At 43.6% G+C, this 19,070-nt stretch overlaps 1 protein-coding gene across 43 annotated transcripts in view; it reads right to left on the reverse strand.

The window, feature by feature from the left end:
- Window positions 1-19,070, reverse strand: part of ank3b (ankyrin 3b) — a 125,630-nt gene that overhangs the window by 16,170 nt on the left and 90,390 nt on the right. For 22 of the 43 annotated variants that reach the window (XM_037080235.1, XM_037080258.1, XM_037080257.1 and 19 more), the window contains 12 exons: window positions 18,853-18,885; window positions 17,680-17,904; window positions 13,015-13,169; window positions 12,701-12,912; window positions 12,327-12,534; window positions 11,785-11,881; window positions 11,459-11,687; window positions 10,808-10,933; window positions 9,901-10,023; window positions 9,346-9,372; window positions 8,678-8,759; window positions 1,135-7,389 (listed from right to left, as the gene is read on the reverse strand). In XM_037080235.1, coding sequence (XP_036936130.1) covers window positions 1,135-7,389; window positions 8,678-8,759; window positions 9,346-9,372; window positions 9,901-10,023; window positions 10,808-10,933; window positions 11,459-11,687; window positions 11,785-11,881; window positions 12,327-12,534; window positions 12,701-12,912; window positions 13,015-13,169; window positions 17,680-17,904; window positions 18,853-18,885 — 7,772 coding nt within the window. The remainder of the gene's footprint in view (window positions 1-1,134; window positions 7,390-8,677; window positions 8,760-9,345; window positions 9,373-9,900; window positions 10,024-10,807; window positions 10,934-11,458; window positions 11,688-11,784; window positions 11,882-12,326; window positions 12,535-12,700; window positions 12,913-13,014; window positions 13,170-17,679; window positions 17,905-18,852; window positions 18,886-19,070) is intronic. The other 21 variants (XM_037080229.1, XM_037080254.1, XM_037080252.1 and 18 more) reach the window with 12 other exon arrangements.

Genomic DNA, 19,070 nt, shown 5'->3' on the forward strand with positions numbered 1-19,070 from the left:
TCCCTAAACCACATCTGTTTCCGGGACTGGATCTGCCTTTGGTTACTGGTGTTTTGCCCCTTGCAGTTTTAATGCTTCTATCAGTAACCACAGATTTGCTTCTAACCTGCTTCTGATCATGAGAACAAAAGGGATATTTCATGGCTTTCAATACTGGGATTCTAGATTTAGGAAATAGATTCTCAAAAGGATCTAATCTTTCCCTGACATTATGCTTGGCTTGTTTCCTGACGAGGACTTTATCTGCACTTTCTCGAGCTTTTTCTTTCACTACTGGTTGACCTCGACTGCATAGTTTGTGGCTGGGCGCCCTAACTGGTAACCTGGACTTGCATATGTTGCCTTTGACCTCTTTGGCTCCTGTGTTTGTTATTGCTACATAAGGAAAAGCCTGGCCTTCCCTGCTGTTCTCCTCCAGCTGGCTGAAGGATGCTTCTATCCTGCTGACCTCTTGCAGAGTGGGTATCGAAGAGGACAACAAGTTGAACACAATACTGCCAGCCTGAATGACATCTGAATGGCTATAATGGGAGTCAGGGATGTTGCTACTGGTATTGCTGCTTGAAGTTTGGGGATTTCTAATCTCTTGTGAAAGTGCGGAAGAAGAATCTGTGCTTTGGTAATAAGTGCTCTGATTCCAGTCCAAATTGGACGTACCTGAAGGAATTCTGTGATTCAAATAATAATCTGTGAAACTTGATGGTCTATTGCTCAAATAGTTATCTGCAATGCCTGATGTATTAAAATTAGAACAATCTGTGTAGTTTGACGTGACAGAGTGAGAACTATCTACAATTGTTCCTGAGGTTATGTCACTGGAGTCATCAAAAATGCCCGGGAGTCTCGATTCAGAACTGCTACTTGACGAATTTGAGGTTTTGTCAGATGACAATTTAAATCCTGTTCTAAAAGTGGTGAATGTGGGCTCAGTGTTGGAAGCTGAGTCTCTGCATGTGGTGTAACTGCCAATTGAATTTGCTATTTCTAGCTGGACAGTTGTAGTTTGAATAGGGACTTGGGGGGCTGTTAAGGTATTTGTGGTATTCTGAGTATCAAACTGATCTCTGTGTTGTGAGGAATCATCAACCTCCAGGTCCCTGACCCTGTACCTGCCCGCCGAGAAGTAATGCTCACCAATCTGAAAAAACTGGAGCCTCTCCTCCACCATGTCCCTCTTGCTCATGTCAATCGCACCACTGCGCGTCATCTCAAACATCTTCCCTTCATGGAAGGGGAATGGGTTTGGCTCGCTTGTTGGCGTGCTATCGTCCGTTGGTGTTCGGGCTGGGGTAGTGTCTGGTGTCGTGGCCTGAGACTGGTCGTCCACTGCCAGTCCAAAAGGCTTAGGCTCACCATTGCTTTCCCGCGTCCCGCCCATGTCAACGACATCTTCCTCTGCACTTTTACTGGGCCAGGGGTCAAAGTCCAGCCCTTTAGTGGCAACAGTCTTAAAAGGGGAGTTAAACTCCTCTTCTAACTTATAGCTAAAGTAAGTGTCTGAAAATCCCTCTTTATCCGAGGGTTTTTGTTCCTGACTTGTAACCCCATCCTTACTGACACCATTAGGTTTTTCACCATTTGAGGGTGTATCCTTTTTGCAAGTGTCCTTTTGGATTTCCTCTGGGGTTTTCTCCTCTTCAATAACTTCCAGTTTTGTTGGCGGAAAAGAGCGGTCAGTGGACCTAAAGGTATCTGTTGCCCAGACGTCTCTCCTACTGTCTGGTAGACCGAACAGCCGTAAATCTGCCTGTTCGCACAGGCCATCATCCTCATCCTGAAGTTCATACCCATCTAGCGAGTCTATCTCTGTTGCATCTGTGTCATGAGAAAATTCAGCCGTTGTGGCTATTGAACAGTCAGTTATTGACTGGTCATTTCCATTTTGTTCATAATCATAGTCCTCTCCTTTGCCATTGGAACCATTGGAGCCATTGGTCCCATTAGGTTCTTTGTTGTTTCCATTTTTGTCATGTTTCTTGGGTTTAGATGTCTTTTCCTTTTCCTTCTTCTTCTCCTCCTCCTCCTCAGGAACCTTGGCAGTGAATTTCTTACAAGGAATTGGTTGGAAGATTGACTCGTCATCTTCTTCATCATTTGATTGACTGTCATCAGTCCCAGGGAGCACTGGGGTAGGAGGTTGGATACGTATAATCGGCTCAGTCAGGAAGTGTTTGTCATGTTCTTCCTGTAAGTTCACCTCCATCATTTCTGTCTCGGTCTCTGAAGAGGCACAGGAACCTTTCCTTTCCTGGTCTGAAGCCTCTGAAGAGTCCAGAGGAGGAGGGGGAGGGAACTCAATATATGCAATACCTTTGTCTTTTGAGACTTCTTGCTGCTCTTTCCCTGTTGTTTCATCTTGCCTGCCATTAGTTATATCCTGCTGGTTGAGATTATTACTTGATTCCTGCTGGTTATCATTCATTTTAGTTTCCTCCTTATTAGCATTAACAAGGTCTGCTTGAGTGGCAAGAACACTAGTTTTGCTTTCTGGTAAGGCCTCTTTGAAAGAGAACACAACTTTGCCTTGGTCATCTTCCTCTGATTCTTCAGATACCTCCATGATGGGGCTGGGTTTCCCTGGCATGAATCCCATAAAGCACTCGGTAGTCCTGGACGTGAGGTCATAGCTGACCTCCTCAGAGCTGGGAGTATCTGGTGTAACTGGGCTTTTACCTGAGCTGTCTATGAACGAGACCTGTTCTAGCGTGTCATCATCGGGGCTAATTGGGCTGAGTGCCGAGTTTGATTTCTGTTTTACCGTATACACCGTCCCTTTGGCCTCCCTCTCTGCCTGCCTTCCCACCTGGACACTGACATAAACAGGTAACGTTTTGATGCCCTTGAAATTCTCTTTGGTTGTTACCACAGGTGAAGGGGTAATGACTTTCTCCAGTGTTTCTCTAGGACTGGTGAGGTTATTAGAGTTGGAATCTTTGGGTGCATTATCTAGAATTTCAAATGTCCGAGTTTCATCTGTTTTCACTGGGATTGTCTCAAGACTCATCTGTATTTTACTCTTTGATAAAGTAGGTATCTGTGAGGGTCTAGTTACCGTCTGTTTCTTTGTGAGGTCATTATCCAAAGTAGGAGAGGCCCTTACAGGAATTTGGGACTCCGTCTTTTTTCTTAAGTTTTTATTTAGTGCTTCTTCTGTGTCTTTTCTTAAAACCTCAGCTATTACTTCTTTGGAAGCAGACTCACTTTTTGTGACTTGCTGGTACTTTTTAACACCACTGTCTTTCTCTTGTGGTTTAGTAGTATCATGAACAACAGGTGTCTGAACTTTCTGACTTTTACTGCTGTCCTTAATGTCCTGAGTAACACTGGAAGCGACATCTTTCCCTTTAGGTGTTGCCTTTTGAGTCTCAATTCCACTAATTGGTTTTTGCACCGAGGCCTCTGGGATGTTCTTGTTGGCCAGTTTTTCTCCTGAATGTTTTGGGGCTTTAGATGTTGGCGATATCGAAGCTGGTTTACTGCTATCTGTGGTGGCAAATGTGTCCCTCTCATCCTTTTTCTGGCTTTCTTCTCCTGATGTTTCAGATACTTTTGAAGCTTTACCTGTGAACAATTGATAAACAGGAAGTTTGCTCTCCTGTAATTTCTTAATTGAAGGTTTTGGCTGCACTGGAGGAGGAGTTTTAGTTGGGCTAGACTGACTTTGTTTCTGAGCTGCAGACTCAAACTTCATCCTCACTGCACTGACTTTGGATGTTGACTGTGCATGAGCTGGAGAAGACGGTTCAGACTCACTGGTTTTAGTTTGTTGTTTTATTTTCTCCTCACTGACACGAGATATCATGCCTCTCTGGGGACTACTTGGTAAGCTAGAGCTTTTCTTTTCTGTTGGAGTGGTACTGCCAAACATTTTACCAACAGAGGGCTCCTTAAGTTTACTTTTACTAAAGACCTCTTCACCTGATTTAGGTTTCTGCTGTGTTTTCTCAGGACTACTGCAGGCGGAGCTAGGCCAGGACCTGGGTTCCTTTGGCTCTCGTCTAATGGGCTTTTTCTCAGGGGACTGCAGCTCGTCATTCAGCTTCTCTGTTTTGTCACGGAAGAATTGTGATACCTCACTGAGTTTTTCCTCAGCTTCCTTGACAGTTTGGTCTACCCTATCCTCATAAAGCAGCTTATCCCTACTCCTGTCATGTTTATCCTCTGTAAATCGCATCCAAACAGCGTGTTTGGGGCTACCTTGTTCTGTGGAGTAATGAAGCACTGTCACTTTATCAAACTGAGATGGTTCATCCCTGTGCACGAATCTACCAGATTTAGGGGAACCATCTTTTGATGACTTAGAAACAAACTCTCTTTTGGGGCTTCCATGTTGCTGACTCATGCTCTCACTGCCACGGCTGCCACTCTCTTCAGAAGCTAAGTGGTGTTGTTTGTCAGTCCCCACTGCTGAATCCTCTGTATCAGAGTGAGATGATGACGCATCTAGTTTCTCTGAGAGGAGCATTTTCTCTGCAAACCTATATGACTCGCCTCTGATTTCTGATAGCTCATCATCGTAGTATTCTACCGAGTGCTGGCTCAATAGTTTCAGGGCTTTATATGAATCATCTGCCATTAGCTGGGCAGAGCTTGGCCGACTGTCCTCTTCCTGTGACACTGGGGTGTTAACTCGAGATGTTTCTAGGAAGGAGGGCAGTGATTCTTCAGCAGTGAGCTCCTCTTCTTCCTGTTGGGCCTCATCATAATCAGTAAGTTCTTTAATCCCATGGTCCCCTTTGTAGACATAAAGCTCAGGGTGTTTTTTGGTTTCCCTGATAATCACCTCCGTTGGTTCTGCCGTGCTGTGGCCCTTTTCAATATGAACCTCGATTATCCTCTCGACTTTGGGTTTGGATTTAACGTCTCTGTCGAGAAATCTAGGAGTAAGCTCATCACCTTTAACAGAATCCTGGCTAGCTTTGTGTTCAAATAGACCTGCCAGTTCTTTGGAGGGGTCCCTACCCGACTGGAAGGCTTTCATGATATCGCTTACTGACATACCTTCCTCTATCATCTCAGCTCCGTCAGTCAGTTGGGGCTTGTGATAGACCATTCTAGTTGTAGTCGTAATATGAGTTTCCTCTTTCAGACACACACTTTTGTTCATCATTGAGTCCTCTTCTGGCATTTTCAACTGTAAGGCTTTGACAGAGCTTGTTGAAGCTGCATCTGGCTCTATAGATGGAAGAGCAGATGCAGCTTCGTCCATGAGTACAGGCTCAGAAAGATCATCAGGCTGCTCGTAACTCCTAATGTGGACCACTTCAGTTCTAGTCTCGGTTACGCAGGGGGGGATGGGTGAATCTGTGAATAAAGGCTTCGGTCCTGTACTTTCTGCACTCTGAGGAGCAGATGGTGTCTTTTCACTCCTTGTCTCAAAGCCACTATCTGACAGGGGACTCTTATCCTGCTCATGTGACAGGTCCTCAGGTGATTCCAAAATAGTGTCCGTCCCCTGATACGATTCAGCAAGTTTGCTCAGGTCTTTCTCTGAGGGAGACCTGAGCATGCCTGAGACCGGAGGAGGCATTTTGAGTTTGTGCTCTTGTATCGACATAGATGGTTTAAGAACACGTTTCTGTTTCTCCTCCCCTTCCCTTTTTGCCTCCTCCTCGTACCTACACTTTATCTCTGCCATTTTGGAGAGAGAGCTAGCGCCGATGTCGTTTGTTAAAAAGTCTACTACTTTAGCCAACTCTAAGTCTCTGCTTGACATGGCCTGGTGTTTGAGCAGGAGTGTGTTTTCATCAAACTGTGGGTAATAATCAGAGAGGGCACTTCTTTGTGCCTCTTCGATCTCGTCTTTAGTAAATTCCTCCCATTCGTCCTCTGAGACTTTCTCTCTACCTGTTATGGCCTTACCTTCACTCATGATATCTTTCTGTAATATCTCACTGACTTTCACCAAATCTTCCTTCACTTTCTCCACTAGTGTATACGGCTCCTCATCCTCTAACTTGGCCTCTTTCGGAGTGCCAGTGTGGGATGTTTGGACAGTTTTAGCTGCCGTCTGTGTGTCTGTCTGAAGAATAGCTGTCATTCTGATAAGATCCTCTTTCATGTCTGCTACATCTTTTAGAATCTCCTGGTTGGAAGTTGCAGTTGGGTGGATGATAGGCGGCGTGATAAATGGAGGAGATTTCAGCTGGGAATTGATTTTTGATGTCGTAACGCAGGAAGACATACAGGAGGAAGGCATGGGTGAGGCACGAGGAGGGTCAGGCAGTGCCATTTTGAGAGACCCTGGCCCTGGTTTGACAGGGGCCTCTGGAATTACGTTGACTAAGGAATACACAGGTACAGTCATTGCATTACACGAAACTGCCGGGCTGGAGGTGGCAGCTACAGATCTCAGAGATCCGTAAGCAGAGCTGGCTGTTGCAGTCCTACGCGAGGAGGACAGTGATCTAAGAGTGCCATAGCCTGACACAGAATGAGAATCTATAGCTTCATTTATGGCTGCACTGACACCGGAGGTCGCTGCCTGGGTGGTGGCTTGGATCCTCTCCTGAAGGCTGCTACTTCTCTCTGAGAGCTGGCGAAAAGAAGGGGAGGACGGTGTGGAGGAGGAGGACGGATATTTAACGGGCGAGACTGATCCGTTCATCATGGACAGTTCTGAGGAAGGAATGGTTGTCTGCCCAGCTGAGGAGAGAGACGAGTGGGACGACCTCCCTCCTCTGGTTGAGAGCGTTGAATCTACAGCGGTTTTCAAAGACGACAGGCTGGAGATGCTTTTAGGTGCCACTGCATCTGCAACTGTGGACCCGAGGGCAGTTTTAAAAGGCAGGTTAGAGTTGTACATGTTGTACGATGTCTTTGGCGATGATGGAGCAGTCATATGAGCTGATGACCTATCTGGTACGGAGCCGTTGGCTATTGAGTGAAGCGGGGAAGTGGATGTGTATGCTGAGGCAAGGCTTTTGATAGATGCTGGATCTGTGGCAGCTTTACATGGGCTTCCAGAGGACATAAGGCTGGCAGACCCCTGGACAGGGTACTGACCCAGCTGGACAACAGTTTTGATGGGTGAAGGCATAGTCCTGTAAGATCTGCTGGGGGATGAGGACAATTTGTCGCTAACTGATTTAACTGGGGTTGACTGGGTAGGTACTGGTGGCGGGGCTCCAAGGGTGACTCTCATAGTTGCAGCACATGCAGGTGAGGGGGAGGCAAGGGGCCAGGTTGTTTTTAATGGAGAAGCAGCTGGTGAGCCTGCCGGTGAATCGGTAGTGTTGAGGGAACCCCCCACTCCGACGGGCCTTGTTTGGCCAGGGACGGTAATAGGAGCAGTCGACCATGGTGGGTAAGGTCTGGTTGGAAAGACAGGTTTGTGAGGGTAACCAGTAGGCAGTGTTCTTGCTGTTGTGCTTCGCTCAACCGCTGTTTCTTCAGATGAATTTGTGGAAATAATAACAAAGAAGGAATGGATAAAAATAATCAAAAGGATGTGGAGTAGTAAGAGGTAAAAGAAAACGATGTTGGGGAAGGAAAAGAAGAAAAAATGTGAAAGAGGAAGAGATCAGAGGAGGAAGAGTTGGTCAGTGACGCAGTCCTGGTATCAAGGAGGGAAAAAAACAGCAGTTTTATGAAGTGCCGAGATAAGATATTTGAGTACTGACTGAAGATGGAGTTATGAAAAGAAACAGTTGTGATCCTATGTGATTCAGGATTGGGAGATGACTCAAACAACAGCGACAGCAACAACAACATAATGAATAAACTCAACGAAGCACACACAGCAGCAAAGTAAAATTCCAAAGACGATGGCGTGGACTAACAGCTGACAACGGAAAAATGGCAGGACAAATGCACCAGGATTAACACAAAAACAACTTCTCTCTTTGGACTTCAGATGTTCTAAAATCTCATATTGATTCTGGCTCTGATTTCAATCCGCTTTTTGAAGTGCCTTTTATCTGTTTGGTCCAAAAATTATGTAATGACAGATTCCCCAGCGGCAATTTAGATACTATGATACACTACAGCCAAGGGCTGCGGAAGTTTCCATTTTCCTTTTATTATATAACAAACATATGACAAAATGTGTTCTCCAAGACTAAAGTTTTGGCCCATTTTGTCATGCAAGATCGATAAGACTTGGAAACAAGCAGAGAGTGTGAATAAAACTGAAAAAGAAAAACCTGGAAGAAAGCCAAACTCAAGACCTCCTAACATGCATTTTTGTCCCACAAAAAGCTGCTGCTACACCATCACAAAGCCAAAAAGAGCTTTCAACTCTGAGGGGACAAATGAAAAGTAAATACAATTTTACTTTGACTTTCCCGAACGCCTGTGTTGGTAAGCCAAAGAAAAATTTTTGATGCATTTGAACCTCTGGAACTCAGCAGTGGAAATCAACCAAACAAACCCAGAAGAAGTACAACTCACAACGTGGGCAAGCACAGCACAAAAACTTAAAAGTCCACTCATTGACCCATGCAAAAATATGTACCATGTTGTAAACAAGCATGTGAACAGTGCATGTCATGTGGGATGAGAAATATGCAATTATTACATTACGTAAGTCACAACTATCTACATACTGATCACGCATCTTTTTTTTTTTCTTTTTTTTTTCACAGGTTAGTTAAAATTGTTAATAAACTAACTTATCCACGAAAACTGGCATTATTATGTTCATCAAAGGGTTTGTTAGTGAAAATGTCAAACTCACTCAGTGCAGGCTCGGCCAGATAGCTGTAGCGCTTACGTAAGGCTAGGGATGCAAAGGTATGACGTCGCTCTGGCTTTTCAGTCTGCAACAATAGCAAACAACACATCAGTTCTAGGTCACCCTACATTGTGTAAAGTGCTGCCAAATGAGCAACATCTGGACCTTATTATGTTAATTTAAAGTGAACCCAATAGAGAAAGACAAAGCCCATATTTAACAGTTGCACAATACAGCAGCAAATTCTCCTTTAAGAGTATTCACTGCACTTAAATCAACTAGTTTTGTAAGTACTGATGCTTACAATAAGCGTTTCTATGCTGAGCTAGTCAAATTAGCTTAAATTAATCATGATAGAGTACAAATAATCAGTTCTAGATTATTTATTCTAAAGATGAAATCTTAACCTAGGGACAATCTAAGTACATCTTAACTCCAACGCCACTTGTATCACATACCGTAGAGTGGAGGGGATAAGAATTGGAGATTAAACAACTTATTATTTTTCATATCTACAATATATCATGCAAAACTGAGCAGCTACGGGTTGCTTCGAACAAGCTCGTATTGCCCCTTGTAGAAGCGGAAAGAATAAGGCTATGATGAGCAGAGCAGGGCCGCTAAAGGTCTAGCGCAAAAGGGCAGCACATGGTGGGGAGGGTGTGGTTTACCTCATCCTCGGCATCTGACTCCATTTCCTGGTTCCCAAGATGCATTGCAGAAACAGGGGGAGTAACATAATGGAAAGCAGGGGGGGAAAAGAAACATCAGGGTGTGAAAAAGGAGTGATTGACAGAAGCTCAAGCTCAGAAGAGAAGCCGCTTAAGCAAATGAGAAAAAAAAACAAAAAAAAAAACAAAAAAGACTGAACAGACACAAAAATAAAAAAAGGCGCCAACACGCAAACAGCAAATCAAGCCACAGAAAGCCAGCCTTAAAGTCATAAAAGCCTTTTGCACAGAAGCCCTCAGCCAATAAGCATGTCACCCAAATCAAAAGGTAGGTAGGAACGAAATGAAACAGCCAATGGCGAGAATCCACTGCAAAGATAACCGATGTATATGTAAAAGAGAAGCTTTAAACAGATAAAAGACACAGTGGCGGCAGTTTGGCCAAAGTCTTCCTCCGTCTTTCATCTCATCAGTGTTATTGGGGCCGAAACTACCCTGACCGTGATCATGGTTATGGAGGTGACGACAGAGAATGGTGAGTTCACGCCGCCTTACCTTCTTCACCGCGGGGAGCGTGATGTTCAGGTTGCACACGGCCGTCTGCGGCAGGCCTTTCTGCATCTTACACTCCTTGAGGAACGTAAGACGACCGCAGGGCTCCTGGCTCGGATCTCTCACCTACAGACAGAACATTATGCTTCTTTATGAAACCTTCTTCCCTGAAAAGTGCAACGTGTAAGATTTTTTTAGTAAAAACATTCAGAAATTAACTACTATTATCAGCCGAATGTGAAGTTTTGGTGTTATAAGAGATATTTAAGTTGGCATGCTAACCAGTGCTAACCAGCTAGCCCCGGTCTAAATCGACTGTGCTAGGACTACTAGCTGCATGGCTAACTGAGCTAACTAGCTAACAGCAGCAATAGTTAGCAGCAGTTAGAGGTTGCTCAAATGAAATGCTGCTGTTTTATTAGCCAATTGTGATACTATCTTTTCTTTTCTCTATATGTCTCTTTGTTTTGTTTTCCTTTGTTTTGTAATTGACTCACTGTCGTTATAAATTATAAATAAAGGTTGACTGACTGAATTAATTATGAAACAGGCTTGTTTGCAAATTCTGTTACACAAATGTTTGCCGTGCTTCTGCAGTTCCAATAAGTTGTGCTGCGATAAAGTGACGTCTGATCGAGCTCGATAGTTTCAGTCATAACACATCAGCAAATGATGCAAGAGGATTGATTACAGAGAACATGATGTTGTCTGATCAATAACATGAGGTCATTTAGCGGTGACAAAGGGAACGAGGTCATCCCCCGTGGCCTGGGTTCACTGTATTGAAAGTTAGTGTAGGAAGTAGAGCAGAGTTAAAACAATCTAACGCAGTGATGTAACGGGAACACATCATATTGACATCGAGGTGTTGTTAGTCAGTGTTGATGACAGAGTGTGTGGACTGCGGTACCTTGACACAGAAAGGTAGGCGGTTCTCCTTGAAGGCGTAGAAGTTCAGAACTAACTGGTGACCACCTTTAGTCAGAGGAGCCAAGTTTCCATAGCAGTCCACATAGATGGGCCGGCCCTCCAGAACCTGAGACAGAACAACGGTCACATACAAAAACAAAATGCATCACTCGTTGTGAGGTGAGGTCTGGAAATATCCCACCGCTGAAACTGTGGTGTCTAAAATTTTCCAGATAATTTTTAACCTAATTTAAGACCAATTATTGGACAAATCCTGTAGGTTTTATGTGGGAATATGGTTAATTGAGTGAGTTAATAAGGTTCAAGTTCAAGTATAAAGTAAGAGAGAGTATTTGATTCAGTGGTAGGTTTGAAAACGTAGCTGTAACATCAGAAGCGAGGACTTTCACGCAGAAGATCTTGACTAATTTTGACGACAAGCAGTTACAAGATGGATAAATTAAATGAGATGACAAGTTTGTGTCATTAAGACGTCACAAATTAAAATTCAAGGTAATTTAATGACCTTTAAGGCTTCGAATTTAAGCAATGTTAAGAAATGGGGTTGATTACAAATTAATTTTAGACAATGCTTCAAATTAAAGCCTTTCTACAGGATGAGAATAGATAAAACCACCCAGTGATCATGTACCTCGATGTCTTTGCTCCTGGCCACCTCTTCGAAGTTCTCCTGCTGCTCCAGGGTCTTGTCCACCTTGTCGTCTGTCATACAGAAGCACCTCAGTTTGGACTCGACCGGGTCGTTCATCTTCGCAAACACCACAAACTTGGCCATGTAGGGCACACAGATCAGCTCCCTGTACAGCTGCATGGCCAAACCCACCGTCTCTGGGATCTGGTGGCAGTCTGCTAACCAGAACCTGAACAAGAGACGTGTGCGAAATCATTAACAGTTCAAACGCGGAGAGAAATACGTCAGAGTTCTACCCAAAATAAAGTGTGTTTGGTGTGTCTCACCTGGCAGAAACATTTGTGGTGAAGGAGACGCAGTCATTGACGAAGGTGAGGGGAGTTGTGCCGGTGATGTCTTCCCACTGAGCCGGGGACGTTCCACCTGAGAGAGAATCAGATAAAAACACATCAAACACCCTGAAGATTCATTTTAAATATGATTCTTTTTTTAATATAATGGATGGCGAACATGGAGAGGGATTTAAAAGACAGACATCGTGATCATGCTATTCTAATTATAGTTTAATAATAAGATTTGCTGTTTTAGGACCAGCCGGTTACAAGCTCGACTAAGATAAGTTTAATGTTTGGACATTTTTCATAAAACGTTCCCTCCAGACTTGTTTTACGTCTGCTCATAAAAGATTAACGAGTTAAAATATTCAAAACGACATCTATCCTCTGAAATTGTTGTTTGAAATATGCAACACGATGAAATTTTGACTTGATTTTAAATAAAATAGTGCCAAAATATCGTCGCTTTTAGAAAACTAAGTCCTTTCTCTCAAGGTCTACAACTTGTCATAAAGACAGGTAAACACACACACCTGTAATACTACAGAGGAGGCGGAGACACGGGGTACAGTCTCCCTTGTAGCCGTTGCTAAGCCCCTCCCCTGAGAGGGGCGGGACTGGGATCGTCATGGTGATGGGCTTGTGGAACTTCCTTCTCCTGGGCTCCACGGTAACGATGGGGCTGAAGGTTGCTCGGTTACCGAGGATTTTCTTCACCGTGTCGTCGGGAACCGGCTGAGCCTGAGAGAGAGATGAAGTGAGTTTAATTCATGTGTGTGTTGATGTTGATGTAACTGTTTCTATCTATATGTTTGTTTGTTGATTTTTTTTTTAATATCTTCGTTCTTCAGCGTGGTTCTTGGTCCTGTGAGTGAGACGGATAAATAAAAAACAACAAACTTCTCACCTGCAGTCCCACTTTGATCTTCTTGGTCAACGCCCCCTCAGGGAAGGACGCTTGAACCAATGGGACGCTCCGGCTGCACAGAGTCCCGCCCTCTGGTCCCATCTGATTGGTCTCCTGCCTGATTCGAGACACTACAGCGAAGTACTGCGGGAAGTCCTTGGTGACGATGCGGCAGATTCTCTTCTTCTCCAGTTCCTCAGGACTGTCCAGTTCTGCAGGGATGGAAAAACCCATTAAAATACACTTCAAACTCGATTCTGCATCACTATAAGACGTAATAATCACAGTAAAAAGATGTAAAATGAGAGTTTTACCTTCATCCATCCCGCTGAGGAGCTGATTGAGGTCGTCGGTCTTACAGTCGTACAGGTGCTCCTTCCAGGATTCTCCGTTCTCGCTGCGCAGCAGGATCAGCTCTCTCTCGTGGCCTCGCATCGAGCCAAAATGAGGGATCTCCACGATCACAGGCCTGGTGAGGTAGACGTCATGGTTTAATTAATCACACTTAATCAAAGGAGCATGTGGTCAAATCTAAGAAGAGAGGAGAGTTTTGTTCTTTCTCGTTCTCGGGTTAAACTAATGCAAAATTACATCTGGAGTTCAAAAAACTACAGGACGGCATCAAGATTTTCTTTACATTAATTCATTTACAATCAAGTGAAACATTAATAAGGAACATTGAGGGTCTCAGAAGCATTCTGCACAGGTGTGAATGAACTTGTGCCGATGACAGCGTTGTGTCGTGACGACAGCTGCGGCCGTGCTGCGGCTGGATGAGACATTCACAGCGTCGGCGTGACTCGACGGGACACGTGAGATGGAAACGACGAGTGAGGAGGGAGAGAGAGAGAGAAAGCTGCACAGCCCCGATTCAGACAAGGCATGAATGCAACGTAAAGAGAGGAGGATGAACAGAATCTAGCCTGAGGACTGTTTTCTCTCTCAGGGCAGAATGAGACAGACTAAAATAACCACCGTGGAGCAATCAGAAGAAGCATATTCACTGATCATCCCGCCAAGATTGAGATATCCTCAAATTTCTTTTTATTTTCTGGTAATGTTGGAGATGAATCCGGGTTGTTTACTTTGTGACTGTGACGTTACAGAGAGGAAACGAGGAAAGAAAAGAGAAAACTTGAGCTGCTGGTGAATTCACTGCGAGTTTGGTGCAGATAAACACAGTATTTACATCCGTAGGCACAAAATATTTACGAACAAGGTCGTGTTTTAAAGGTTTATTCACATTAAGTTTAGTCTTTAAGTTTGAAGACTTCAATATCCTGGAAGTGGGAACACACGACCAGATGAAACATGCTGGTAGTTTGAGTAAACGTTTGAATATTTAGGATAAGTTGACAATAACTCTAGTTGTTTTTAGACATTTTAATACAGAACTACTACGTTATATCTTTATAGGAAAAAGGATTTTGCCTTTTAGGTGTTTTAAGTTGAGCTAGTTCTATTTTGAAGAAATGTCATCAAATGTCATCAAACTCTGTATTTAAGACTTTAGCGTTTAAACAAACTATAATCACATTTTAACAGACGGCAAGACCTTTTTTATAACACCCATTTCTGTCCTGTAATTAGCTGCTGCAACTTTCATACATTTCTACTAAACCATCCAGTTTCAAGCTTGCTAAATCACGTTTCCTGGACAAAATGAAATTGTTACATTATTGTATTTCCTAAGAATCTTTGTGGACATTTTAAACCAAAACATTATTTCTCTGAGGGAAAATGATGTGGCAACATGAGAGCGAAATATCAAGACTTTTTTTTGCTTCAACAAAACTGGATATTTTTAACGAGACATCTGGTCGTTTTCCAGCCGTTTTGTGGCGACACGCTGGGTATTTTAAACCAAAACATTATCTTCCTCAACATAATGACATGGCAACAACAAAGGCGAGACGTCAGGACATTTTCAAGCCGTCTTTGTGGCAACAAAACCGAATATCTTTACCAAAATGTCAGGACATGTTTGTGGCAGCATACTTGGTAATTTAAGACAAAACAAGATATTTTCCTAACTGTGACCAAGTGGTTGTTGTGCCTAAAGCCTAAATGTGCAGTGCCAACATTTATTCTGGCACTTGGGTCAAGTCGGATCAGTAGGACTCTTTCTATCAATGGTTCTGCAAATTAATTACACAAAACACTGTGAGATGATGATCATAAAACTGATCGTTCAGGTGAAGTAAAGTAACAACGGTCATGGGAAGCAGGATGATGCTCGGCTTGAGGAGGAAAAGGCTCATGCCCAACAAGCGCAGTCCAGTCCAAACAGCCAATCAAAACGCTGACTTTCAGTGACATCAGAAGCCCACTGAAAGCTTCCGAAATAAAAAAAACAAAAAAAATACGATGGACTCTAAATGGAAAGTGGTTGGAAAGTAACCGTAATGGATTTAAAGTTATATTCTGTAGTTTTAGGAAGAATTTTAAAATATCTCAAATGTAAAAAAAAACAAACAAACTACATTCTGACTCGTCGTCCAACCAACTTTAAATATGAGTAAGAAGTTGTTCTTGTGAGTAAGTGTAAGTGAATATCATTGACTTCTTCTTCCCAAAACTACATGGCAACCAGACAGTGTAGTAGTAATGCTGCATCCTAACAAATCAAAGTCAACGGAGGATGGGTAAAATAATCATATCCATCAGCATGAATCAGCCTCTGTCATGTCGTTTCCTCGGGAGAGGTGGGAGGTACAGACGGGGGGAGGAGAAGGGAGGAGTGTGGAGGAGGAGGGAGGAGGGAGGAGGAGGGGGGAGGTAGCTATAGTTGGTTTCCTACCCAACAAATCTAGTTCCTCTGGGTCCCAGCTGTAGCACTGGACTAACCAGGCTCTCGCCTTCATTAAGGGCTGGCAGCTTTCTGGGAAGATGTAGTTTACTGCGTCCGCAAGATAATGAAACACACACGCACCCACATTCATACAACAAAACACAACACACTCGCAAAGTCAGTAAACAGATTCCTCTTCCTTCTTTCCAGTAGTGACAACTGCAGAGTTGCATCTAATGTTGATGAATCGTGCTGCAGACTTAAGAACAAACAGGCCTGAACGTATTGATCGATTATGTAAGGGACGGAGATAATGGACGTGGAGGACAGGTTGCCTGATTACAGACACCTTTATACCTTTAAGAGCATTATTCTGCTTCCAACATGGCCGCTTACCCAAGAAAAAAAAACATTACGACCATTAACGCAAACCTTTACGTGCTTTGCGGTCAAAATATAACATTTTTCACAAGCAGAAACTGTGTTTTTCTGGCAAAACCTGAGAGTGACTAATAGCTGAAAGAATCATTACAGTCCAGTAGGATTCGTATGTAATGGAAACGTTCACTATTCAACTACTACATTATCAACAGGAGATAAACTAGTCCGCTCAGCCTGAAGCCTTCATCTCAGCTCGTAGCCAGGATAGCTAACGTTTCTGCAAGCAAGACCCAAAGGAAATAGCATGTTAAACAACAATACAAGCTAGCTAACACGCCATGTCACTTATTACAAATCAATAAAAGTGATCACTGAATGAGCCCCTCGGTAAACAGGGAGTTTCACTGGAACTGGTGAAATTGTTGTCTAGCTATCAAAAGCTAATCGACACCTGCCAGCCAATCAGAATCGAGTATTAATCGAGACTACTGTGTCATAACAAGTAAAATACAGCTGATATGTTTAAAAGTACAAACAGGGGACGCAGGAGAGAAGCTAAAGAGATTCAGTTTGATGTAACGAAAGAACTGAGAGCTGAACAAAAAGCCTTTCAAAAATCTTTCGGTGCGTCTCAGTGCAGGTCTGAGGGGAGGAAGGTCAGCGGCGGTTGCGTGGCGTTCAGGTGTCACTCGTGGTCAGAAGTGAAAGCAGAGACGGCATAAAAATGCTCCTCCGCCTGGTGTTCTTACTCTGTAAGTGTTTCATCGAGCAGAAATACCAAACAGTGTCTGCTTTCATCTCTGAAAATGTGAGCATGTGCTGTTGTCTTCTGTTTTTTTATGATGGATATTTTTGTTTTTTTGGGACAAATCAATCCCTTTAAGACATGACCACAGGCTCTGGAAAATGACATCAGTGGGTCTCAAGCTATTTTGCTGACAAACCCCTGAAGGCTTCAGAATTAGTCGCTCATCGACACAACAAATGTCTTCTTTTGAATAGATGTTGTCCTCTTTTTTTTTTTTTTTTTGAAGCATGTGTTCATCTTAAATGCACTTTGCAGCTGCTGGATGTTTCAGACATTTATCTTTCAGCTTGTGGGAGACGATTCCTGCACATCTTATCTGCTGGTTATCTGGTTTTAGGTTATTGTGACGATAAATAAACGAAAGATCAGCTTCACGCTAATTTGTAATCCTTCTTGTGTGTGTTCATGTTCTCTCCAAAACACAAATGTCTGGCTTATTTTCTTTCTAAATCAGTTGAGCACATGTACACCGCTGGGTGACGCCATGTTTGGGAAAAACGCTGCAAAAATGCCGTGTTGGGTGCTTTTACAGCAGGAAAAAAATATTAATTAAGAGACCTCATCGATAAATCAGAAGGGATTTCAATTTCAACAATCAACAAAATGAGTTCCAAGTTATAAGCTCCATTAGAAACAACACTAGAGGGTTCAGTGCAACAGATATTTGTATCTCTGTAACTTTAACACACGTCACATCTGTCAGTGATGTTGCCTTCACTGTGCCGATGGCAAACCACAGCTGGACGTGACGTTTGAGGGTGAGCACACACTGAAACGATTTACACTTAAACTGCAACTTAAACAGCAGGTTTTTGTTTTTTTTACGCCTCGACATGCACGGACACACATTCACACGTTCAAATATCAACACAGATGGTTTTGGGGATGGCGATGCAAGAAGCGGAGGGAAAGAGATGTCAAGTCACCGAACAGACGTGGAAAAAATATGCAAGTACGAAACAATACAAGTGAGTTTTTTATAAAAGAGGTGAGTCTTACCCGAGGAACTGAGCTCCCGCCGGACCCACTTCCACCAATCGGCTGGCCAGGCCTTCTCCTTCCACCATCGGAGGAGGCGAAGCCAGTTTGTGTCTCTTGACCAGTCGGCAGGTGATCCTGGTGGGCGCCGTGCACTTCCTGGGCGGGATGATGATCCGCATGCCGTTGTGACGACTCCCCCTCATGGAGCCGCCCCTGGCGTCCACCATGAAGCTGACGAGAAACCTGAAGGACGAGTGAAATGGAAGGAAAAAAGGGAGGAAGAGACAGAAAGACAGTAAAGCAGGGAGGGAGAAAGTACAGGAGAAGCAAAATACATCATCAGTGAAACAGCAATAATGATGGAGAGAGAGGAGCTTTAGTTGAGGTGAGGTCTGTTCCCATGCCGTGATCCTCAAAACACAAGAAACGGAAGTGTGAGAAAAAAGAGAAGATTAAAGAAGAAGGAGGAGGAACGGCCATGTGAGGAGGTTTCTGTGTTGGCAGTGGCTGCACTTTAAAATCAGAGTTTTAAAGACTATAAATGAATAAATGCTCAGCTGTTATGCAGGTGAATTAGCCGCCAAGATGCCAACACAGGAGCCTCCGCTGTAAACCTGTGTTTGATCCATGTTAGAAGGCGGTGTAGATCTGTGTGCAACTCGTTTTGACTTAAATTAGGAAATCACACACACACACACACACACATGAATCCACACACGCACACATGAATCCACACACGCACAAATCCACACACGCACGAATCCACACCATGCAATACGGTGAGCGAGATGTCAGGTTAGTTTGTATGTTGCTGTCCAACAGAATGGTGAGAATATAAAACATAATTTTTGCACAAATCATCGTATGAGAAGTATGATTGAGTAACACAAATGTAAATCTGTGGTTGCAGTAAATTCATCTTTTATTTGACCGCGTCGACGAGAGACGAACAACAACAACGTCCTCCAAACAAAAGACATCAACACGAAAGTCAAAGAAATCCAAACCACTTTGTACGTCTGTAACAACACAGTTCATTTGTGAGGAGAGCAAACACAGATGTTATGAGTGAACACAGAAGGGGGAGGAGGAGGAGGAGGAGGAGGGTGATGTCACCGGAAACAGGAAGTAAAACACAAACAAAGGTCGGTGGGTGGTGATGAAGAAGAGCAACCAATCACAGTCAATCACCTGCTGTCGTACTGCGGGAGCGGAGAGGAAAAACTGCAGGATGGACGACAAAGCAACGCAGGAGTGACAGGTCAACAACAGAGCTTTGTCATCGGAAACACCACTGACCGTTTACCACGGAGTCCTTTAAAGGGACAGTTCAACACTTTGGGAGATACGCTCACTGGCTTTCTGCTGGAGAGTTAGATGAGGAGACTGATACCACTCTGATGTCTGTC

The sequence above is a fragment of the Acanthopagrus latus genome, chromosome 20 (genome assembly GCF_904848185.1).
Source record: "Acanthopagrus latus isolate v.2019 chromosome 20, fAcaLat1.1, whole genome shotgun sequence".
Classification (NCBI taxonomy): domain Eukaryota; kingdom Metazoa; phylum Chordata; class Actinopteri; order Spariformes; family Sparidae; genus Acanthopagrus; species Acanthopagrus latus.